We start from the raw sequence: 26,099 nt of genomic DNA, 5'->3' as shown, positions 1-26,099 counted from the left end.
ATCCCCAAGATCAAGGCTCAAAGTAAAAAAAAAAAAAAAAAAAAAAAAAAAGCATAACATAAAAATGATTTAAAAATTCTAATGTCATATTTTTCTGGGTTAGAGTAATAAGATGCTAGTTCAAAATAACTATAGCACATCACTTGCAAAGAAAGTTATTACTTTTTAGGATACAGTTATTTTTAACTTATGAAAACAATTAACAATAAACATTTTGAAACTTACAGGAAATCCTTTAGTGATAGGAATTTCAATGTTAAAGATGAGGATTCGGGCTCTGAAACGAGTGCAAGCTTTAATGGGTTCTTTGGGGCCACAAAATATGCAGCCAACACTGTAAACAAAAAAGAGAGAGAAAGAGAGAGAGAGAGAGAGAGAGAGAGAGAGAGAGAGAGAGAGAGAGAGAGAGAGAGAGAGAGAAAAGGTAGTTGGCAGATAAATTTATATCCAATAGAGACCCCTCTAAAATCACTTACAAAATAAAACAATTAAGTAAATTAGGGTTTTTTTCTAAGTATCCTTCTTGGTTAAAGCATGACTTTATGCCATGATTAATCTTTTATCATTTTCAGACATTATAGCTTTCACTCAAAGAACATGTTAGTATGTGCACTGATGTGCATTAATTTAATTTTAAGTAGGTTTTGGTGGGTTTTTTTGTTTTTGTTTTTTTAAAGATTTATTTATTTATGCATACAAGAACTGGGATACAGGCCAGAAGTGTGGAGGGTGAGAGGATTCACCAGAGACAGAGTGGGGAACAGAATAGGCAGACTGAAGTACACTGCTGAGGGGAGCAGCGGGCAAGTAAGGAGAGGTCTGCTGCGCCATGTGGGTAGCTCACTGGCCGGGGATTGAATTCGTGCAGCAATGGCTATGGATTGCTTCGCAGGTTGCATCTTAACCCTTTGTGCCACCAGGGAGGTCCTTAAATAAGTTTTGCTTATAATTTTTATACTTTCACAAGTGCACATTTTTGGCCAAGTAGAATTCAGAAATGATAGTCATTCTTTCATTTGAGCCACTGAATTGCAACATTTATGTGTTTTGAGGCCCTTCATCCAAAACAATGGTTGTTTAAACTTATTTTCTCACTTACTTGATTTTGATGATATCCATCCCAACCAGTGTAAGACTAACATGATCACCTGCAGCCGCCCAATCCACAGGTTCATCATGCAGAGTGATTCCTGGAAATGAGTAAGAACCAAAGCATACAGTGAAACACTTCAATATCAAACCATAACAACCAAGGGAGTTTGGCTGGTTTGTGCCTCATCAGTCACTACTCATCATTTTCAGTATGAATGAATTGAGAGTGAGAAGTATAACTGTGAGCATTGAGGAAAACATACTTCCTCTTGACTTAAGCCTTCTGGAACACCACCTTAAAAATAAAGTGACTTACATTTGTCCACAAAAGGCTGACTTCTGTTTATTAAATCATTTTAAAATTCATCTACAAAACTAGTTTATTTATTCAGCAGTCCCCATTCAAATATTTCTCTTATGTTAATGGATGTAGGCGTAATAATAACACTTCAAAATACTTTTAATAACATAAAAGGTGAGTTTGGGAAGGCAATCTAGCAGTATTTTATTCCTTTGAGCTCTGCTATTAATTAGATAACCAGCTGAATAATCACCTATGTTTTCCAATTCTAGTGCTCACTCAGTTGGGCCTCTAGGCAGGCCCTTCACTATTGCTGGCTCAAGAAAACTGCTTTCCAGAGAGCTATAAACAATGATAACTGGTTATATGTGAAGGAAGACATTAGTAATGTAAGAAAATTTAATTTAAAAGTCATCCGACATATCACTATAAGGATAGCAATATACCTGTACTACTAAGGAGGCATATTCCTGGAGAACAATTCCAAAGACTACTCAGCTACTTTATTCAAAGGCTTTTTAAAAGATATTCATACTTTATGATTCCATAGGGTCATTATGATATAAGTTGCTTTCCACTGCAACTTAACTTTTTTGCTGAAGATGTTAGGCCAACCCCTGTGAAAATAGTCCTATATTGATATGATTCTAGTAAATTTATAATTCATCCACATTTTTCTAAAAATACTCACTTTTCTCATGTAATATACATTTAAGTGGTTTCTTTCAGACTTTTAAGGATTCAAGGAGGACTTAAGAGCTCTGAGACCACCTAGACTTTTATTCATAATTTTATGTATATGCATATCTGCATTAATCTAAGGACCATAACTTTCATCAAGGAGCTTCATGACTCCAAAAATGTTAACAGTTAGGATATTTAGAAATGTTTGAATGTTTGCTATATATTCAACTAATTAAATTTGTTTTCTTTAATGTACATTTAAAATGATTATGATTATGATTTCTGCTATGAAATACGGATAGATAATTACATATATTAGAGATTGTCTTTGACTTAAGATTTTGAAAAGCTTTCATATTAGATGGTTAATTAACAATATAAAGTTTTCTAAATACAACATAAAATCTTTGTTCCCCCAAAACATGTCACACTGTCTCATATTTGATATTTTCTTCTTAAGGATCTTCTTTACTGCATAGATGTTACACAAAAAGATTCTTTTTCAAACATTCCAGAACTTGATATGTTAATAAAGCGAAAACTTAAGAATTTCCATTTCTTGGTGATAGGTTTAGTCAGTTCTCTCTTTTAGAACACTACTGGTTAGTGAGTCATTATAGCACCTAAAGTGTTCAGATAGAAATGTGCATTAAATTGAAGCAAATCAAACAAAATCTAGGGTCAGAAATTGAGGACTGAAAACCTACAAGTTGGATGAGAAGTGTGGGCTTCCAGGAGTGAGATATTGCTAGCTGGTACTTCTGATCTGGCTTTATCCTTGAAGAGCCATTGGATTAAAAAGCTAATTGGATTAAAAAGCTAATTGGCTGGAGTTTCTTTGGTAGGAAAGAGGGAGGAAGGATAGAGGGAAAGAATGTGGGACTTTCAGAGGTGATCAAAGTGTGATTTTGGAGGTTCCAAAAGAGCCAATCAGTAAGTTCCATGATAATTTCCAGACTGTGGTTTTAATTAATGTATAATAGTAAAAAAAAAAAATTCCCACTCTCAAAAAAACATCAATAGACACAGTAATTATTATTTCAAAAGCACTGAAGTTCTCGCTCACTTTACAAAACAAAAGCAGAGATTTGAACTTGCAAACTATAAATGATACTTTTTTAAAAAGTGCGTATTACTTTTATGTAACAGAATTTTCATGATCCCTAAGTAAGCAAGAAGAAAAAGGTCAAATGGAAATAACTTTGGCTTTTATTCCCTTATTCAGGTTTAAGCTAAAATTAATCTGTTATCTAAACAGATATTCATAAATTTATTACTTTAACAAATAAACTTTCAGAGTAAGCAAAGTAATACAAACAAAATGTACATTCTTATTTACCACCCAAGTGGGTACAAATCTGGAAATAAACTACAAATATGAGCAACAGAAGAAAAAGTAATGAAATTTAAAATTTTTTTTAACATTCCCAGTAAGATACTTTTGTTTATAATTACTACAAATAATACTAACTTGCAGTATTAAGCAGATATTCAATTTTCTCCTTAATTTGGAAATTTAGTTGGAAGCTAGATGAAGATAAATATAGAAATATAAACTTCCAAACAGAATTCAGAAAAGAATAACATATATTCTGTATATATGTATACAGTCAAATGACTAAAAAGAAATATCAGCCACCATTAAAGTAATATACAAAACTGATGTGCAAAAACACATCTGTGGCTCTTAGAACCAATTCAGTTTCTCCTTTCAACAATAGGCATTTCTGCATTTGCATCTCACTTTCTTAATAAGGTCTTTGTAAAATATTTTTAGTTAAAAATGATAGCTGAAGCTGTTAATTTATAGTAATTGTGAAATACTTATCTCCAAACAACAGACTATACAGTCTGCTTTGTCACTGACTATTTAGTCCAGGTTGGGGTTAGATTTAATTTCTGCTACTGAGTACTATTTCAAAAATACCAGTCAGGTGTCTGTACATCTGGTTAAATCTTAACCAGGCTTCTCAGATCAGTGTCAAAGAAAAAAATGCTCCCATAGTTAGAATGTTATATGTATACATACATACACATAGTCAGAAAAAATCGTTTAATGTTTTCACATTTTTATCTTTAACAGTTAGTATCATTTTGACAGTCAGTTACAATTTCAGTAACAGGTTACTTACTCTGGAGCTAAAAACTAAACTACTTTAAAAATCTGCTGCCTCAACTTAAGTGCTGTTTAACAAAAGAATCTTTCAGGAGTACCTTTTGCAGTACACGTTTCATTAGGAGGCATTGCTAGTAGTCGGTCACCAGTTTGGATATAACCAGCTTCAATTTTACCAGTTACACAAAATCCAGAACCTTGATCTGTAAAAAAATGCCAAAATCTTACGATTCATATAGAAGTATTATCTGATGATTAATAATGTTAGCTCTATTTAGTTTCCTGGTAGTTATACCAAACTAGTAGTTCAAAAAACATTGAGCAATGCTCATTTTAGAATTTTAAACAAAGGTACTAAATATGGCAAACTACAATCTATTCTTGATTTTCCTACAAATAAAGTATTCATATTATGAAACATGGGAATTCATTCTATTTTTTTTTCCCCCAAATATTTAATGAGTACTTAGTAAGTGCCAGGCACTGTGCTAAGCTCTGGGGATAAAGAGATGAAATTAAGAAGTCCCAGCTCTAAGGAGTTTACAATTGTGAAGAGGGACAACATTTACTTTGTCTTGAAATAAACTGCAATTTATAATATATAGTGAAAGCAGAAAAAAGCACACTGAAGAATTCATAATAGGGGGCAATGATTACACTTTGGCTTGGCACTTGAAGGAGAAGGACTGAGTTACCAAGGAGCCTGTGTTTTGGAGCGAGAGAAAGGAGCAAAGCACTGCTGGCCCAGTTAACTGCAAGTGCACAGGCACCGTGGCAACTGCACATGGGATGTGCATATGTGTTGTTTATGTGAGCAGAGCATGTGGAATAACAAAGAAAAGGCAAGCATGAGGTGACAGAGGTGGGCAAAGGACAAATGATAATGGAGACTTAAAGATCATACATAGGGCTTGACTTTCACCCTTAGTTAAGCAAGGAGAACTAGTAAAGAAATATGAACAGAGGAATGACAAGATTGGTATTTCTGACAGCAGGGAGAGGTGAACTAAAATGACGTATTGACTACAGAAAGGGAATAAACTCAAGAAAGTACAAATTAGGTATGACAGATGAAGGAGATGACAAAAGGAAGCAACCTGAGACAAGAAATTAAGGAACAAAATCCACTTTAGCCTGGGTGAATTTTAAGTGGAGAAGATGCATTTCAGAGGGCACCAAGCAATTCAAATTCTCTAAGAATGGTACTCTGGGTGACACTTCCTATAGCAGCACTTAGAACATGTATCTGAAGAACCACAACATATTTGGGTGGAAGATACAAACTTGGCAAGCAAGCATCAAAATGCAGGAGTTCAAGGGTATTTGTTCAAAAGGAACATGAGCAAAAAGAGGCCTGAGGCGACAGAACACCCATTAAGAGCCAGAGAAAGAGGAGCCCAAGAAAAAAACATACAGAAGTCAGAGAAGTAGAGAGGAGCAAGAGAAAGTGGGTTATAGAAACTAAAAGAGAAAATTTTCAAGGTAAACATGGCTACCAGCCTCAGAACTAGCACCAACTTCATGTAAAATGGAAGTAAGGTGGATTTGAAAAATGTGTACTGACTTTGGCAACCAAAGGGTCACTTGGCACTTCAGTGGGAATGTATGGGGGGAAGCAGTACAGGTAGCAATTAGGAAGCAGCCTGTAGAGAGCACAGGAGGTAAGAAATCATGAGTCAGCAAATATTCTTAACTGAAAGATTTTAAATAGATAGTAGGTATTTTGCAAAGCATTATCCTATTTCCTCTACTATGGAAATATTGGAAGCTATTAACAATAATGAAAAATTTCAACATCACTAAGGGATTATTAAACATGTATTATGTGGTAGGTATTGAGCCAGGTATAGAAAAAAATAGCTACAGAAGAGAGAGTGCTTACTCTCAAGAAGTTCGCAATCTACATGAAGTAAATAGGCAGCATGCAATTATACTACACATGAAAAATGCAAAGAGAGGATTCAGGGAATACAGAGAGACTGAATATGTATGTGTGGAGTGATTTTATTGTTGCTCAAATCCATTATTTATTAATATGTTATATTCCATTTCCATTTTTTAGTTTTCTGCTGTTTTCATATTTTCTGTAGGGTCTTATAGTTACGTTAGATGCACTCTTAAGTATTTAATGTCTTCTCCAACAAGATCTTAACCCCTTCTAAATTTGTCTGTCCTTAGATACTCTTCCTTAGTCCTAGAGTTCCCTATAGATTTCCTTATAGTTCAGTCACTTTTTTCTCATATTACTAATTCTTTTTGTTATACTTTCTGTTTCAGCTATGGGTGTTATCTGTCTCCCGATTGGACCCAGACTACTTCAGATGGGTCTGAAATGGGCAAGAGCAAAGAGCAAAACCTGGGTAGATATAATAGCAATAAATATTCTATGTGGTTAAGGAACAGTAAACAATCCAGATTGGTTGGAAGTACAGAAACTAAAGGACTCTAATGGGAGAAAAAAATTATGAGGCTAGAAAGATAAGAGATAGGTTTTTTTATACCTGTTAGATGAGTAAGAGCTGGGAAGATGGTGGGAAAACTGAAGATTGGGTAGACTTAAATGTGTACTTTAGGATTAATTATGATTAATTAATTTAGGATTAAAGAACTGTGTACTTTAGGATTAATTTAACAATGATTCTTAGGTTGGCATAAAGACAGGAATATAATTATTTGTCTCAGAAAAGAGGTGAGGAAAGAATGGAAAGGCAGCAGTCAAATGGAAGAAGCAATACAGAGATAGCACTTACCTTTGAAAACATCAGATACACATAATCTAAAAGGTTTATCAATAGATCTTTGAGGGGGCTTAAAGGAATCTGGAAAAAAAATGGTAAAAAGCAAGATTTAATTTGAAAGCAATTTTTCACTCTTGTCCAGTGTGTCCTTTATAGTCCATGTCTCCTTGAAAATAGTATTTTTCTAAATACTAATAGCGAATTGAGAGACATTCATATAACACTTTGCAGTTTATAAAATGTTTTCACACATTATCTCATTTAATATCAGCATGAATCTGTAAGATAGTCAAGGTTGGCATGAGTCTTAGTAATTAAATAAGGAAAACTAAGTATTAGTTTAAATATTACATGTGATTCCGAACTCGTAACCTAGCTCTCTTGACGACAAATGCTTTGCCTTTCCACAGTACCATAAAGAATGCTAAATAGTAAATAATATCATGTTGATAATGTATTAAAATCAGTAAACAGTATACTTACCAATTTGTTCTAATAAACACAATCCTTTATACCATTTTGTGAGTTCACTTGATTGGGATCTTGTGATTAGATTTTCACCACTTAAACCACTTGTAGGGATAAATGCTACATCACTCTCCTATTAAAAAAGGTTGAATATATGAAACTTAATATAACATTGTTTTAAAAAGTCATAGTGTTTACCATTACCATAACTGCACCAAGTTGCAAGAGCAACATCAACACACTTTTTAAAAAGTAATAGAATTTATATTTTTAAAAAGTGATAGAATTTTTAGAACTATAGCCCTGAAGTTATCTGATCCAACAATTCCCAGCTATTTTAATTTTATTTTTTTGCAACTTACAAATTTGTTCCAAAAGAATTCAACTATTTTTCCTGATAACAGTCATATTTCACATTTTTGCTGGAAAAATTCCTTTCTACTAGTTTCTACATTCCTCTGACCTCCCTAAACCTAGACAGCTAATATAATAGGTGGAGGAAGTCATTTACTTATATTAAGACAACCTATACAATATAAACAATTTTCTAAGGTGCAATAATCCAAAGAATATAATATATACATTATATGAGGGAAAATACATACATTATATGAGGGAAAAAAAATAAACATACCTAGTAAGAAAAGAATTACTAAAGTATTAGCTTTTCCCCTCAAATCCGTAAGATGAGACTTAAGAAAAATAACCAAATAAATTTAAAGTTTATCTTACCTTAAAACCTGCTTGCTTAAGAAAGTGCCCAAGCTTTCCAGTAATCTCTTGAAATCTTTCTTGTTGCCAATTAACCTGATAAAGATTCAGTTTATTTTTAAAACTATGCTTCTGACCATGCTATATATAAAATTTTAATTTCTGCAATAAAATATAAAGCTATAAAATGTAAATATAAAACCTATCAAGTATGAAATATATTAAAACTCAGAATATCAGGTATTACCATTACCATGATCTAAAAGTAAAGTAACCTATAACAGAAAGCTTAGAAACGAACTCCAATATAATATAGAATTTTTTGATATATGCTAAAAGTTATTTCAAATTTCAAAAAAGTGAATAAACTGTGCTTGGACTATCTGCTGAAATGAAATAAATGAGTCCCAAAACAAACAGACTAAAAAAGCATATATAATATAAACCCTAGATAACAATACACATGCTGTATTAAGTCTGTAACTTACTTGGAACATCATGTTAAAATTGAGTGGATACATGAATAGACAAAAGTGTGACTGAACAAGTTCACTCTTAAGTAGTGGGTATAATACAGTTGCTAACTATGAAATTCTATCAACTTTTCTCTATATTTGAAATTTTCATACTAAAAGGTAGGAATAAAAAATATATATAGTAATGATACCATAAAAGAACAAAAAGAAAAGAGTAAGTTGCCTATCCTAGGGTAAAAATATCTAAATATAAAGAAGTAAGTCAAACAGAAATATTTATAAATTTGAGTATATGTCAAAAACATACCATCAGCAAAATGAAAAGAAAAATAAATTGGGAAAAATACCAAAAGACAAGAAAAGGGGTTAAGATGTTTAATAAATAAACTTGCTTAAAGACTGATATGAAAAAAGTTTTAAAATGAGGAAATTAAATAAAACTTTTCTCAAAGGCATTTTGATTATCTATAGCAACTCTTAAAAATGTATATGCTCTTAGGCCCAGAAATTTCCACAGATTAAATAATTTTTAAACTTATACACACACAAACAAACTGGAAGTGTTCCAAAGTTTGAACACTGTTTGAATAAATTATATGTTTTAAACAGATTTGAATAAAGACATAAAACAACTTTTTTATGCAAAAATTACTAAATATTAGAAACACACACGAGAATTTTCAATTTTTTGAAAAAGCAGGTAGTACACTATAACCCAATGCAATAATGAAAGACTTTTATCTCTATCTGTAAAAATAAACTGGATGGATATACAGAATAAAGAGCTAAAAATGTTTGGCGGGGAGGGGATGGGAGTTACAAATATAGGTTATCTCAGGTTTTCCTCATACTACAAAACATTTTACAAAAACAATTTAAGATTTTTAAATTCATTTTGAAAATGAGAAGGTATCTTCTTGCTTAAAAAGTACTCTCATTTATTTAAAATAAGTATCATGAATGTTTTTCAAATATGGCAACTCAGAAAAATATGACTAACAAAATGCACACTAGTCACATCTGAGATCATCTATATGGCAGAATAATATCTTAATTAGCATCTAAAATGAGTTCTCATAAAGCCTTTAAATACCTGATCCATTTTATTGACAGCCACTGCAAGCTGTGTAACTCCGAGAGAACGAACCAAGAGGCCGTGTTCTCGTGTTTGCCCCCCAGTTTCAAATCCAGCTTCAAACTCTCCCCTGCTGGCATCTACAACTAAAACAGCTACATCTGCCTAAGGAAGGAAAAAAAGAATTAAAACTAAATGCATCATAGCATTTTAATTCAAATGAAAGATTATTCTATCATGTTAGATTTTAAACCTGACACCAAACACCAAAGCTGAATAAAAAACTACATAGAAGAAATACAATTTTAAAGTTGAAAAAAGCACATGAGGCCACAAAAATGACATCCAGAACAATAAAACATTCCTATTTTCAGTTATATAGCAATTAAATTAAAATACAAGAGGGGCGAATTTGTAACATACAAGGTAAAAGCTATAATCATAATATAAAATCTTTACCAAAAACCAGAAAAGACATAACTTTATAGAAAATCAGTTGAAGAATGTAAGCAGACAATTTGTTAAAGAAATATGTGGCCAATAAACATGTAAAAATTCAAATTCATTGAAACTCTCCCCAAAAATGAAATTAAAAAAAAAAAATGACAAGGTCCTCCAATACCAGGCCGGCCAGGGTGCAACCAATGGTGCAGCCCACCTCTCTTGTCCTGCTTGCTGCTCCCCTCAGCAGTGTATTTCAGTCAGTCTGCCTGTTCTGTTCCCCACTCTGTCTCTGGTGAATCCTCTCACCCCCCTCATCTCTGGCCTGTACCCCAGCTCTTGAATGCATGAATAAATACATCTAAAAAAAAAAAAAGAGAGATACATTGACCGATTCCTCTCTTTTCCCATTTCTACAAATCACAATGGCAGGGATTTAAAAGAGGAATTATTGACTACAGGGAAGGGGTACAGTAGCATTGCCTGTGGCACTGTAAGCACACAGCCTTTTTTTTCCCCCAAAGATTTATTTATTTATGCATACAAGAGCTGGGGTACAGGCCAGAGATGTGGGGGGCGAGAGGATTCCACCAGAGACAGAGTGGGGAACAGAACAGGCAGATTGACCAAAGTACACTTCTAAGGGGTGCAGTGGGCGAGTCAGGAAATGTCTACTGCGCTATGTGGTTTGCTCCCTGGCCGGCCAGGGATTGAACTTGTGCTGCAGAGGCTGCGCAGACAGCTTCATATGTTGCCTCTTAACCCCTTGAGCCACCAGGGAGGCCCCTAAACACACGGCCTTTCTGGAGGACATTTCACAGTTTCAAGAGCCTTAAAAAGGTGTATATTTTGCATCCATCAACGCTATTATAGGAATTTATCCTAGAGAAATTAATTAAGGAGCTATAAAGACATTTGTCACAAGTCTTATTTATAATAAAAAACTAAATAAATGAATCATCAAAAAGTAGCACATTCACCCTCTACAGCCTCTGAAAGAAAAACGTTGAATAACACAATTGCCTAATCTTTGAGGACTATTTTGAGAATCAGATGCAAGTTGATTTCCCTCTTATACTCAATTTATATAAAAAGAAGAAAAGCTAACCTGAGCCTTAGCTCAATTTCCTCTTTAACTGACACTAGTTTCTCAGGCTCCCGTTTTTTCTTGTGTTGGCATTTCTCCATGTGACTCCATTTGCATCATGTGAATGCAGACTCTGAAAATTTGTAGTAAACAGTCTGTGCCACTACAGATGTTCCTCCATTTTCATTCACATCAGTTATGTCTGCCAGTGCACTGTCAGGACATGTTTTAAAGGAATACTCATTCATTTTCCCCTTTTATAGTTTTTGCCTTGCATGGATACCTGTTCTCATGGAAATCTGCTCTTCTGTAATCCAGGCTATGACTAAATCTGGCATTCTCCTCTTTAGTTATTTCAGACTGTTACATGATAATCACCTCTCAAGGGTCCTATTTCTTACATTCCATCCAAATCATTAAGTGATTGGGCCTTTAGGTCAGAACAGCGTCCACAACAGCTTTTCAGTTAGTTGTTTCTTTAACAGCACTTTATGTTCGTGCCAATTTTTAAAAAAATTCACTTATCATATAATCTTCAGATAATGAGAAATAAAATGATCATAAAGTCAAGAATTTATCATATACTTTGAACAGAACTTTAAACTTAAATTAGAAATGCATCCCATCCGGGCCCATTGTAACTCCCTCCCCTGACGCCCCCCACTCCCTTTACCATCTCCTATTTACAGAATCTGTTAGAAAAGTATGCATAGAACATATTTCAAAAAGTAATTTAGGGCCTCCCAGGGGGCGCATCAGGTTGAGAGCAGCACTATGGAGCTGTCCACAGCCTCTGCAGTGCAGTACGATTCCTGGCCCAGCCAGGGAGAAAATCACATGGCATGGCAGGCCTCTCCTGTCTGGCCCACTACTCCCCTCAGCAGTACTTTTGGTCCATCTGCCTGTTCTGCTCCCCGCTCTGTCTCTGGTGAATCCTCTCATCCCCCCCCACCCACCCCGCTTCTCTGGTCTGTACCCCAGCTCCTGCATGCAAGAATAAATAAATCTATAAAAAAAAAAAGTGCATCCCATCCATACACTTTGTCTGGTGGGGCAATTTACACTCTATTTTCCTTTCCTTTTATCCTTACACAAATACTACCCTTCTTTACTTCTGCCCTTAACTACAAAATTCATTTCCAATCTGTCTTATTTATAATATTGAATTCTAATTTCTTCAATGAAATTCAGTTCTTCTGATCAAGAATTCTTAGTTAAGAGCACAAACTGGAGCAATCAATTTGAAAATTGATTCTTTCACTCCAATGTTGTCATTAACAGGTCTCACAGCTCACGCAAGTTGTCTAATCTTTTTCAGTGTCAATATACCTATTTCACAGAGACAGTGGGATGTAAACATAGTTTATAAAGCACTCAGCCCTGACTTTGCAAATCCTAGGCTCAATAATTACAAATCTCTTTTTCATCAGGTTTTGCTAATGCCTGTCAAGTTATAGTTTCGTTCTTAGATTAAATTTAAAATTCACTGAAGTGGTATTAAGATACTAACTCCATCAACATTATTCCTATTACTATTATTATCTCCAAAAAATTATCAGGCAATTTCTCTATAAATATTCTTTCTATGCAAAGAGCTTGTCTTTGGAAGCTCAAATTCTGCCATTTTTAAGGCAGTCTCTTATGTAACATAAAGTGATCTCTCCTTATCATATATACTATGTGCATCTTCTTGTGTATTTTTGTAAACCTTTCTTTACATGTCTTATCTTCCTACACTGTGATTTCCTTGAGGAGAGGTAGTATGCCCTGTATGCTTCTTGGTGCCCGCAAAAGCCTAACTCATTATTTTGCACACTGGCGAAGCCAGTATGTTGGGGTTTTTTTTATAATTAATATTTTATTTTATATAATTCTTACATCAGTTTTCATTTTTGCACAATGTATGCATTTTCATTTTGGTTATATTCCCCATACAATTGCACCCCCCTTATTTTGACCCTAGTCCTTCCTCTCCTCATCCCTCCTTCCCCCCCACCCATAGTGTGTCTCTGGTTTATAGTTGCTTGCTGATTTTGATTTTTACTTTGTATTGATTAGTCTTTTTCCTGGTCTCTTATTTAGGTTTTCTAAATTCCTGCTATGAGTGAGACCATCTGGTATTTTTCTTTTTCTTTCTGATTTATTTCACTGAGCATGATCCCTTCTAGCTCTATGCATGTTGCCGCAAACTGCATGTGTTTATCTTTTTTTGATTGCTGAGTAATATTCCATTGTGTATATGTACCACATCTTCTTGATCCAGTCATCTATTTTTGGGCATTTGGGTTGTTTCCATAGCTTAGCTATTGTAAATAGTGCTGCTATAAACATAGGGATGCAGGTGCCCTTTGGAATTAATGTTTCTGTATCCTTTGGGTAAATACCTAAGAGTGGAATTGCTGGATCATATGGAAGCTCTATGTTTAGTAGGTCAAGAAATCTCCACACAGCTCTCCATAGTGGTTGGACCAGTTTGCACTCCTACCAGCAATGCAGGAGAGTTCCTTTTTCTCCACAACCTCGCCAACATTTGTTGTTACTAGTTTTTTTAATATGTGCCATTCTCACTGGTGTAAGATGGTATCTCATGGTAGTTTTGATTTTAAGCCAGTATGTTTAACATTTGTCACGTAATGGAATTCAATTAGATAATTTCTAAAATCCTTTCCTACTCTAATTACAAAAGGAGTTTGGAAAGGAATTTATAGTTATTATAGACTCTGAAAGATTCCAAAATTCAAAAACATTTTACATAACTGTTTATTCTGGTACTTGCGTTAAACTATCAAAATGTACTTTGCAGTTCATCATATCCCAGGTTGCCCATAGGACCTGGCACATAGCTAGCATTCAATAAGTATTAACTGACACAGACACAGACTCACATATCAAAGACACAGTCATAAAGGAAAAAAAATTTTGTACCACTTGGTAAATGCAATGAGAAGTATACTAATTTAAAATCAGATTATAGGATTTAATCTATAGGATTACACTAAATGCATACCAAAAATAGTCACTGTCCCGTATTAGGTATTCAATTAATAGAAACTATTAGTTTTAGTCTTCATTATCTCATTTAATCCATACACCCTTAATTAATATTCTGAAATTATGCATTCTAATATAGAATATTTCCTCAGGTATCCTCAAATATATCTACTTAAATAATATCCTTTTTAGATTGTCAAATGTTCACATTAACAGTCCCCTCTAATGAGCAGAATGACTCAGAAAATGCTCAACAGCTTTTGCCAAGTAACACAGGCAAATATTTGAACTCCCCACATTTTCCAATCACTTATAATAAAAGAAACCAATGTTGTACATGTGCAGAGCTATTTTTGTTTTAATTATTTAAAGTGGCTATCTTTGATATTTTTCAGTGTTCTTATTATGAACTGTGTACGTTTACAAACTATAATTGTTTTTTAATTGTACAAAGAAGTAGAAAAGCCTCAGGAGAAAACTTCCAAGCTTCATTACCTGCATATATTAGCTCTTTAAAAATACATATAGGACTTGAATATAAATATAGTAAAAAGTCTGATGAAAAATAAAGTTGTACCTCATCAATTACTTTATCAATATTTTTATTATAAATTATAAATTTTTACTGTAAATTTTACTTCTATACATTTGCTTCTTTGTAAATAATTAGAAAATGCTTTATAAAGTGCAGAAAAAAGAGAACATAAAAATAAAACATTCCTCTTCTTTTCTAAATTTTAAAAAGTATACATTTTTCATTTAAAAAATTAAAGGGTTAAAATCCTGGAATTACAACCTCAGCATCAGGAAATTTTATATACACTCAATGAACTATAGTTAAGGAAATATCTGATACCTGAGCTGCTCCTGTAATCATATTTGGGATGAAATCCTTATGGCCTGGAGCATCCATTAATGTAATAACTTTGGTTGTGGTCTCAAACTTTGTCATGCCAACATCCATTGTTACTCCCCTTAAAGAAAAAATAAAATAGTTAGACTCCACTGAATAATTATCGAATTATTTAATAATATAAGCTAAATGATAGTCTAAATTCTTAAGTAACAATGGTAATTTTATTATATAGACTATTATTTTCAATATTTAGTGATCAATTGGGGCTGGAATTTCTGCTGTAATAGAAATATATCCACATGGCTTTAAAACAAGGTTATATATGTAGCAAGAGCTTAATCAAAATAATGGAAGTTTTCCATTTCCTTTTTTTTGGTAAGAATCAGTACAGATTGTGAAGGAAGATATAAGGGTAATATTTGGAAGAGGGAACAGCAAATATTTCACATGAAAAGAGATAAAATGAAGAATGGCAACTATCCTCATCTTATGCTTTACTAATTATAGAAATAAACTTACAAAAATTTCACTTGTAATGTTGGTCAGTATGTTTCAGATTTAGAAAGCAAAAGGGAGAAATCAAAGTAAATGCTCAGTTTTTTAAAACGTGAGAAAGTTGAATGGTAGTTCATTTTATATCCCATTTCATTCTTCACAACAGATCTGCAGTGGTCTCTTCTCAGTCATAAAATGTAGTTTCAGGTTATAAGAAAGCCTAGGCAAGAGTACTGCTGTATGAGCCTAGACTATAAGAATTTAGAAGCAGAAATCAGGTGAACAAAATCTAGGTAATTATTCGTTCTGATTTGTCCATGATAGCCCAGAGTAAAGACAAAGCACTCTGTTTCCCATTGTGTCCTAATAATAACAATGATACACTATGTGTTTACCCTAGCAGTAAAACAACTGTGGGTCTCCTTAGTGAAGTCAATCTAGTTTAATCTGAAACCATGGGCCATTTGAGTTTGCTAAAACAAAACTTAATTTTCTTTAATGATCCCCAAATAATTGCCTTCAAAAGTGGATCCAGAATTATTCAGAACTCTTTCCTAGTCTGCTTTGATCAGAGCTTACTCTTTTGATCCAATTCTAGTCTAGTTTGTATAACCCTAAAGATATGAAAGTGTCACTCACTTTATCAATTTCCATACAACAAACAAGCAAGACAGAGGATTTACAAATACTTAAAACAGTGGAATAAACACATATTTTTGAAAAGCTATTAAGGAAAATGCTAGTGGTAAGTTAAAACTTCCATTATGCATCTGGAAGTTTCTGCTATTTATAGAATGAAGGAATATTATAAAAAATTCATCATGCTAAGCAACAGAGAACTAGCAGCACCAAAAATAACCTACTGAAATTGATTATTTTAGGACTAAGACTATAGTTCACTTGCCAGCTCCACTCACATATTAAGTAAAACAAGCCATTCTACTTATACCTCTCACAATCTCATTACCTACTTAATATATAAAACAAAGAAAATTAAAAAGGTATACATTTTAATAATTCGCTTGGTAAACTGATAGAAGGAAATTAGTTTTCTAATATTGATATATAAAAATTCCACTGTTATCCAATTACTAGTTTCAAAAAATTTGCAAATGTCCAAATTATCTTATTAGGGTAGAAAACAAGCTTGTGATACTATACAGAATAAAAAAGGGACCTATAACAAAAACAAAACCACTATGATATAAATTTCCATTTATCAGAAGAGGTAAGGCATATTGTAACCTCCTCGATTAAGAATTACCTCATATATCAATGTAGATTATCCAAAACTCCAAGAAAATAAACATACATATATAAAAAAAGTATGAAAATCCAAATATATTCTCTAATCATATTCAGAATGAAGACCTCAGGGAATACATAATTTCTTTGTTGATTTAGAAGGAGTTTCAGAGGGCTTCAGAATCTTCAGAGTCATTATTAGAGGCATTATTTTGATGCAGTGGATATATTTGTAATTTGACTAAATTATTAAGGTATCCTTTTTCTTTCCTGACAAAGGTGCCATGGGCTTTCCCATCCAGAACACTTCTAATATGATATATATCACCACTCTAAAACTTCAGAAGAAGTGCTGTTCTTTAGCCAAGGCGTAAGAGTAGCTAGCTACACTCTACTACTAGGATCACCCCCAAATTAGCATTGAACATGGCAACAGATACAGGAGGCATAACTGACTAGATTCAATTTACATGGTGGGAAAAAGGTTTAATTACTTCTTTGTTGACTCTGTCATTAAAACATAGTACAGAAAGATATAAAAATGAATTAAGTTTGGTAATTTGGATTTACCGGTCATTTTGACTCTAAACATAAGAGTTAACTACCAAAAAGTTACCTTTCTTATAAATATCTTACTCATAATTTATATATAAATACCTGATACAAATATCTTACTCATAATTTCAATTCAAAATCAAAATAATATGATACATACTTAGGGAAATGAAAACGGAAAATTCTCCCATAGAATAATTAGTAGGGGATTTTAAGTGGTTTATTTTTCCTGTGTGTTTAAGTTTTCTGATAAACATTTTTCAAAACCAAAATCACAGATTTTGGAAGAGTAAAAAACATGTAGATTGCAATAAGAATGACAATAAAAATATAACCTTGATAATAAAAGCTTTTTTCTAAAAGCAATGTTTAAAATTATAGTTTATGGTATGTTTCATACATATTCAACACATATTACATATTTATTTCAGACTATATATCATTTCATACTGAAAGTTTTGAAATATAGTGACTACCTTTCCCTTTCTTCGCCAGTCTCATCCAAGACCCATGCATATGCAAACGAAGCCTTGCCAGCCTTTTTAGACTCTTGTTCATACTTATGCATAGTTCTTTTGTTTACATTACCCAGAAGATAAAGCATATGGCCCATCAGAGTACTTTTCCCAGCATCAACATGACCTAAGGAAAATTGATTCAGGATTAATACTAGGTACATTTTCCAGCTGTTGTTCACATTGAGGGATTGCATGAATATGTAACTCAATAGTTCATGTCAGGGTTTAAAGTAATACCAATTTTTAATGCAATGATATTTAAAACATCCAAGTGATGAAAAATAGAGCAAATCTGTTTAGAAAAAGGGCAAAATTTCCTTGATTTTGGAAATTAAAATTGCCAATAAGGCATGCTATTTTCAAAATGTCCACAAAGTGAAAATGCCACAACGAAGTCTAACAATCTCCTTGGTTAACTTGGCATTATTTCACCCAGGGTGACTAGGAAGCATTAGCACAATGCCTTCTTGCTTTATGTCCATTACGCTTATACAGAAACTCAGAGTGGAACAAGAGTTTCTGCGTTGCCACCAGAAAAGTTGTCAGGCTTAAGCAGAGTTGACTGACAATCCAGAGCAGCAAAGGGCATTACCAATGACCACTAAGTTGAGGAGCTGCTTCCCTCCTTGCCGCTTCTCCAGTTCTGCTTTGACATCTATTTGCTGCCTCAGCTTGCTAGACTTTTTCACTGGCGTTGGTGTTGTACTCTGCTCTTCTGAGGCTTGAATGGTGTGGGATGAAAGAGCTGGTTTAGAAACAGTCTCAAGAATATCAGAAGTAATGCCGGTATCTTCACTAGGATGTCCTTTGTTAGGTGTGTGGAAACTATGACCATTTTCTTCAGCAGTTACTCTACAGAAAGCAGAGATAGGAAAAAAGTGTTTAAATCAACTCTACTGACATCTTATAATGTCAAAAGGGCATTCCTTATATATGCAGACCAAAAATGATCTCTGCTAAGTGGCTAGAGTCTGTTAAGGTGGAAATGATAATTAACCCTAACCACACAAATACAGACTTTGAAGACCCCAGAAGAAAGAGTCTACCAAACACTAAGATAAGAAGAAAATACTCTGCAAAATAACTGAAATTCAAGCCTAAGCCCATATAATCCTATCAAAACAAGTGGCATAAAGCAGATTATCTTATAAAAAAAAATTGGTAAGTAAATGTGTTCCTAGAGATAAATTAGTATTAAAATGTTCTATCACTAACTCATTCTTTTAACAAGACAAAGACAGGACATTATCTGTCAAATACTATCCTTAAGGGAGATATCTATAAATGTCGTCATTTTTCTAAATACTTTTGACAAAGGGCCTCCAATAGCTAAATCAAAGGATGCTTGATTTACTAACAACTACAAAATAAACCAGTCAATGGTGTTGAGAAGAGGATATAGAAAAGAAAAAGTTATTTATTATTCCCCAAAACTTAGAATTGAGTGAGGGACTCACATAGAGCAGAAAACAGGACCACATAATATATTCTCTTTTTAACATTAAAGATAACCTCCCCAAACAAACGTTGATCTTAGCTCTTCATTAACTCTTTAACTACATATAATGGAATTAGGGCAAAAGGCAGGTTATATGTAAGTTAAGAACTAAAGTGAGTGTATCCAACTCATTGTGGAGCTAGAAGAACTACATACAGAGAAGACTTTATTTAAAAAAAAAATCACTTAGGGCCTCCCAGGTGGCACAGCGGTTGAGCGCTGGGTTGCGAAGCTGCCCGCAGCCTCTGCAGTGCCGGTTCGATCCCCGGCTGCTCCCCGGCCACCAAAGGAGGGTCCCACATGGCGCGCAGACCTCTCCTGCCGCCCGCTGCTCCCCTCAGCAGTGTACTTCGGTCCTTCTGCCTGCTCTGCTCCCCCCTCTGGCTCTGGTGAATTCTCTCACCCTCCCGCGCTTCTGACTGTACCCAGTGCTTGTATAAATAAATAAATAAATCTTTTAAAAAAAAAAAAATCACTTAAAATTGCAGCATAATGGAAATGTACAGGTACCATATATCTATTTTCTTCTTGCCCATTGCTACAAAAAACTGATGAGTTTTTCCTTTTCAGTGCCTTTTTACATGCTCAACACTGACACTTCATCCTAATCCTCAGGAAAAAAAAAAATCATATTAGTTATCTTTGCAATTTCATTAAAAAGCTCAGATCCGTTTCTATTTTAATTCTGCAAATCTCCACTAATTTTGGTGGAGAAATTAATATGTGAGAAATTAAATATGGGGGAAAATTAATATGTGAAAAAATGTTCCTATTTTTCAAAGGATTGCAACAGGCTAAATTAAATGAAATCAAGCTTAAGCTCTAATTTGCAAATATTTACCTGAATAACTACAGCTAGTTCTAAACCCAAAACATGACAACTCTGCATCTGCATCTGCATCTGCATCTGCATCTGGTGGAGTTAAAACAAAATACTACTAATGACAATCAAAGTATTCAATCAGAATGACCAGACAGATGTGAGAGAAGTCATAAGCTCTTACTTCAAATGTTAGTTTTTAGCTATAGAATCTCTTCTTCAAGGAAAACTTACACTAATTCTAATGTGGAAAATAGAAACAGAACAATCCAGTTCACAGAATGAGTGAAACCAACTCACCCACCAATCCAGTAAGTCCACAGGAGGGACTGCTTAGTCTAGGAAGGGCTTCACAAAAAATGAGTTTAACTTGATCATTTCGTTTACAATTTAGCACATCAAAGGTTTGCTTTTCTCTCACTTTCATTATAACTTTTAAAGTAAATCTTAGGAAAATGATGAACTAGTTCAATAAATTTTATAGTATGAAAAGAAAGGAATCAAAGCATTTAGATAAGTATCCTATGAAAGTCTGTACTTAATAAAAACTTCTGCACTGTTAAATGTTTTACAATCTCCATGATGAGGTCTAAAAATGATCATTCTATATCATGCTTTCTGAATTCAGACTATGCTAAAAGCAACCAAAGCTAAAATAGTATGGTATTGGGGGGCGGGGGAACACAGAGACCAATGGAATAGAGTTGAGAGGCAAGAAATAAGCCCATACATATATGGCCAGTTAATTTATGACAAAGGAAACAAGATCATACAATGGAGAAAGGAAAGCCTCTTCAGCAAATGGTGCTGGTACATCTGAACAGTCACATGCATAAAAATGAAACTAGATCACTATTTAACACCATACACAAAAATTAACTCAAACTGAATTAAAGACTTAGCTATAAAATCTGAGAACAAAATACTCAGACCACATAAACAATATACTCCTGGACATCAACCACCGAAATATCTTTTGGGGACTGGACTCCAATGTCAAAGAAAACAAAAGCAAAGATAAATAAATGGGACTGCATCAAGATAAAAAGTTTTTGTAGAGTAAAAGAAACCACCAAAAAAATGAAAAGGTAGCCTATTCAATGGGAGATATTTTAATATCATACCTCTGACAAGGGGCTAAATATCCAAAGTACATAAAGAACTCATGCACAACAACAACCAAAAAACAAACACACCACTCAAAAAAGTAGACAGAAAGTTTGAATACAACTTGTTGAAAGACACAGTAAAAGCCAAAGTGCACATGAAAAAGTGCTCGACTTGATTTATTATTAGGGAAATGCAAATCAAAACCACAATGAGATAACACCTCACACCACTGTGAATGGTCTACATCAAAAATACTAGAAACAACATGTGTTGGCAAAGGTGCAGAGAAAAAGAGCTCTCTTTACATTTAATTGGTGCAGCTATGGAAAATAAAATGAAGATTCCTTAAAAGACTGAAAATAGAAATACTGTATGATCCAGCAATACCATTCCTAATAACTTATCCAAGGAATATGAAAACATAGCAGCATTATTCACAATAACCAAGACATAGAAACAAACTAAATGCCCATTGGCAGATGACTGAATAAAGAAGTTGCAGTATATCTACTCAATGGGATAGTATTAGTTATAAAAAAGAAATTTTTCCTTTTGCAACAAAATGTATAGAACTTGAGATTATGCTACAGAAATCAGAAAGTAAAAAACAATTACCAGATGGTTTCTCTTATTTGTGGAATATAAATAATGAAGCAAATAAACAAAGAGAACACAACAGAAATAACTCACAAACTGTGTGAAAATATGGTTGTTACCAGAGGGGAAGGAGTAGAGGACTGGGTGAGAGGAAGGAGTACAGGGAGGGTCAATACGATAGTTTGACTAGGACCTTTGTAGTGGACAATGTAAGGTATACATATGTACATATTGAGGTGTGAAGCTGTACTCCCAAAACTTACATAATACTATAAATGAGTGGTAAGTTAATACAGTTTTATTTTAAAAATAACAAAAATGTCCATTCTGGGTTTAGTACTATACTGGTATGAAAGAGGAAGTAAGATGGTTAAATGCTCTCTCAAGAGCTTTTTGATATAATTTTGTAGACTTATCTGGTATTACAAAATGACTATAGTCTTTCCAACAGTGGGAACAATTTTACATGAATCTAAAGGTTGAATCTTCTTGGGTTACCTGAGAGTGGAAGCTAATGATTGAGATTTAAGAGGTTAAACAGAGTGTTCTCTATGCAAGGTTCTAGCCATTTTTACTTACACAAAATTTCTGGAGAGGTATTTACTATTTTCAACATTAGTGAAAAAAACATTTGTTATTTCAGCTTTTTCTAGCAAAGTATTATCATCTTTTTTGTAAGATGCCACTGGGAATTACGTTGTCAAGAAATCTATGATACTGAAATCCTGACTCCCTTAAGTTCCCTTACGTTTCTCTGTGCTTTCTTGAGATGATATCAGAATATAAATTCCCCCCCAAAATTCAGTGAAAGTACTTAATCAAATAAAGCTTGGTCCTTAAGCAATATTATGCATTTCTGCGTATCTCAATCTTCACCTACAGACCTTCACTTGCCAATGACTTCAATTTCTAAGGAACACATCAAAATATCAACTCATAAGCTGTTTCTGCTTTTTTTTAAAAAAAAAGCTTCTATACTATTTCCAAGTTTATTTTTAAAACAAAAAAAATGCATTTCCCCAAGGTCTGCTCAATAAATATCTAAACATGAAAGGAACATGGACATTCATGACCCCTGTCCTCATGAATCATGCATAGCCTTGTAAGATTGGGAAAAGCTTACATTGCACATTGCACTTACAAAGTACGGAGATTAGTTTTCAAGAATCATTTACTTGGGCCTCCCCAGTGGCGCAGCGGTTGAACGCTGGGTTGTGAAGCTGCCCGCAGCCTCTGCAGCACCAGTTCGATCCCCGGCCACCGGGTGAGGGTCCCACATGGGGCGCAGACCTCTCCTGCCGCCCGCTGCTCCCCTCAGCAGTGTACTTCGTCCATCTGCCTGTTCTGCTCCCTGCTCTGGCTCTGGTGAATTCTCTTACCCTCCTGCACTTCTGAGTGTACCCAGTGCTTGTATAAATAAATAAATAAATCTTTAAAAAAAAAAAAAAAAGAATCATTTACTTGTATTTAGTATTTATTTTTATTTCTTGGTGATTTATTATTCATTTTTTATAATTAATCTTATAGATAACTATGCATTTACTTCTAACATATTAATTTGGACTTATTTGCATGTTGCTTTCTAATATTTCTGAATTATTTTTGTATTGAGAATAAAATGCTTAGAACAAGGAATCGTATATTCTATTTATTTTATTTTCCTTTCTCAATGAAAATATCACATAATGAGATTAAATGGCATTGAAGAAATAATAATTAAAAAGGTAATTATGATTCTGATAACCCAACCCTAATTCAGAGAGAATAAACATACATCAAACTTTCCGTGACTAAATCAGATTCAAAATTACTTTAATCAGCTAAAATTACCCAAAGTAAAAAAATTAACTTTTCATTCATCCAATCATGTCTGTAACATATACTAAGGTCTATTATATCCTACATAAGTTCTTTTCTTCCTGAATTTGAAATCTAGTGAATAAAATCTTGCTTTTATAAAATTCCAAAATTAAACTAGGTGATCACTAAGATTCTTCCTAATCAAGGCTCATAATACTTACATAAATTTAGATAGAAGAATGCTGCAAAGGAGAAACAACATGATCTTTGAATTTACATTTCTTGAAGTTTGGGAAAAAACCTCAATTGTTTATATCTGATCAAAAGGATTCTTATCTATATAAATAGCAGACAAATATATCTAATTTACAAGTAGTAGATGAAGGAGGGAATGATTGAAAATTTTGCAAAATTTTAATGAGGTCAAAAATTAATGTTTTCAAACTGTGCTATTAAGCCCCTAGCAATCCACTTTCCTTGTCTTTGAGAACTCCTGGGAGAATTCTAGAGACTGTGATAAGAAAGAATAAATGAATGCTACTGGCATATGACTTATTATTATTTTTCATTAGATATTTGAAATTCTAGGGATGTTTAATTTTACATTTTATGTCTTTGTTATAATGATACATTTTAACCAATATGAAAATATAAATTTAACAATAGCAAAATTTTTTAAAGACTTATTTATTTATGCAGACAAGAACTAAAATTTTTAACTAATGATTCCATAATTTACAAACTACAAATAATTCCCAAAATCTGTTTACCTGCGCCATCTAGTGGCACAGGGATCCCTTATTTCTCAGTGCTAGATTTTACAAGATAGTCTTTTATATTCAAGTAGCTGTAAATTATTTAACTTATAAGATGAATTTGACAGTGAGACAGATCAAGTATATACAGTGATAAGTCTAGAATAAAGTCTGGTCTCTTACCCTTTCACTTTATAGAACATCATACAGAGGGCCTGTGATCCTTCAATGCTAATAATAAATTTATGCAAAACTGAAATAGATACTTTTTCTTATGGCATAGTAGACAACACTGAATTAAAAAAAAAAAAAAAAAAAGAGGAGGAAGAGGGGTTAAAACCCTTACCCAGGCACTTCAAATCCCATAGTTTGCTTCTTTCCGGAAACAGTCATTTTAGCAACTTTTGGCACAATTTCAGATTCACTTCGAGATGACTGGCAATCTATTGATTTTCCTAGATAAAGAATAAAATGTAAAAAGATAATTAATTAAGTGATTTTTTAGACATGTGTATTGTATAAATACATGTTACAATTATATTTCACAGAATTCATGTCTGTATAAAAACATTCTTTCCTCTAAAAAAATTCAGTGAAATTTTAAAATACTAAAATCCTCCTGTCCCCTAGTCTGGGAAATCCCCTATTGTCAGGACTCTGCTATGCTTAACCCCCACCAAATCTTTTCCTAATTTTGAACTGACTCTTAAGTTTCAGTATTAAGAGGTCACGAAGTGGTTTCTACACTGAGTTTGTTCTGACATTATACCTAGATCCTGTATCTCCCTCTCCTACCACGCCCTTTCACACTACTAAAATTGTCTGGTCAGTTAGCAGATGGCTAAACTATTTTTAATCCTATGATATCTATAAACTAATGAGAAAATTCAGAGTCTGTTGATTTTTGCTATAACACTGCATATGTTTTCCTTGCACAAAATGTTAGACTTAAGGGAAATAGTCTGTAGAAAAAAGGAATTATTAAGAACACGGAGGATAATTATGCACCACATCAAAGTAAGACTTTAACACACTTGATCTTTTTAAAAATATATATGCATGTATTCCACATTAAACTACTGACTATATATGCTACACTCGTGTGTACACGCGTGCATGTACACATATATATCAATTATTTTTGAAAATTAGAAAATGGTGGATGTGGTGTGGTGAACATACAACTGAAGACATGTGATCCTATACCTCTGTATCACATACAGTGTTATAAACCAATGTAGCCTCAATAACATTAAAATTAAATTAAAAAAGATAATGATAGTTGATTCAGAATATTTGCTATCTTCTTACAATATCCCACACATTATCCCACACAGAAGCACTATGAACAAAAGCAGACATATTATTTATGCTCAGAGAGCTTGTAGCATCCTGGGTAAAATACATTACAAAAAGAAAAGTAAAAAAAAAATTCTTTTATTAGTGTTATAGCTGCATTACTGTCATAGATAAGAAGATAAACAGAATACTTAGAAAAGTGAGAATTGAGAAAATATGTAAAAAATGAGTAGGAATTAACTACATAGAAAGCAAAAGCAAAAGCAAAGAGAGAAAGTAGCTTGTAAAATGGCCCCATTGTAGGAGGCATCATGTTTTTTGAGGGAGCAAAAGCAGAGGGGGAGGGAAGCATAGTCAAATGAAGCTCAGAG

General features: G+C 33.5%; 1 protein-coding gene across 1 annotated transcript in view; it reads right to left on the bottom strand.

The window, feature by feature from the left end:
* The window catches only part of LOC311186821 (HBS1-like protein), a gene marked incomplete at its 3' end in the record, with an annotated part of 34,924 nt that extends 9,883 nt beyond the window's left edge, over positions 1 to 25,041 (bottom strand). Inside the window, exons 1-11 of the mRNA XM_084258020.1 lie at positions 24,776 to 25,041; positions 18,442 to 18,701; positions 17,808 to 17,973; positions 15,037 to 15,154; positions 9,680 to 9,826; positions 8,132 to 8,206; positions 7,415 to 7,532; positions 6,944 to 7,012; positions 4,292 to 4,396; positions 1,100 to 1,190; positions 226 to 334 (exon numbers count right to left, since the gene is read on the bottom strand). Coding sequence (XP_084114146.1) covers positions 226 to 334; positions 1,100 to 1,190; positions 4,292 to 4,396; positions 6,944 to 7,012; positions 7,415 to 7,532; positions 8,132 to 8,206; positions 9,680 to 9,826; positions 15,037 to 15,154; positions 17,808 to 17,973; positions 18,442 to 18,701; positions 24,776 to 24,822 — 1,305 coding nt within the window. The 5' untranslated portion in view covers positions 24,823 to 25,041. The remainder of the gene's footprint in view (positions 1 to 225; positions 335 to 1,099; positions 1,191 to 4,291; positions 4,397 to 6,943; positions 7,013 to 7,414; positions 7,533 to 8,131; positions 8,207 to 9,679; positions 9,827 to 15,036; positions 15,155 to 17,807; positions 17,974 to 18,441; positions 18,702 to 24,775) is intronic.
* Between the last annotated feature and the right edge of the window lie 1,058 nt (positions 25,042 to 26,099).

This window comes from Talpa europaea (assembly GCF_964194135.1).
Source record: "Talpa europaea genome assembly, chromosome: 2".
NCBI lineage: Eukaryota > Metazoa > Chordata > Mammalia > Eulipotyphla > Talpidae > Talpa > Talpa europaea.
Note: the sequence above shows the minus strand (reverse complement) of the source record. Positions and strands in the feature narration are given on the sequence as shown.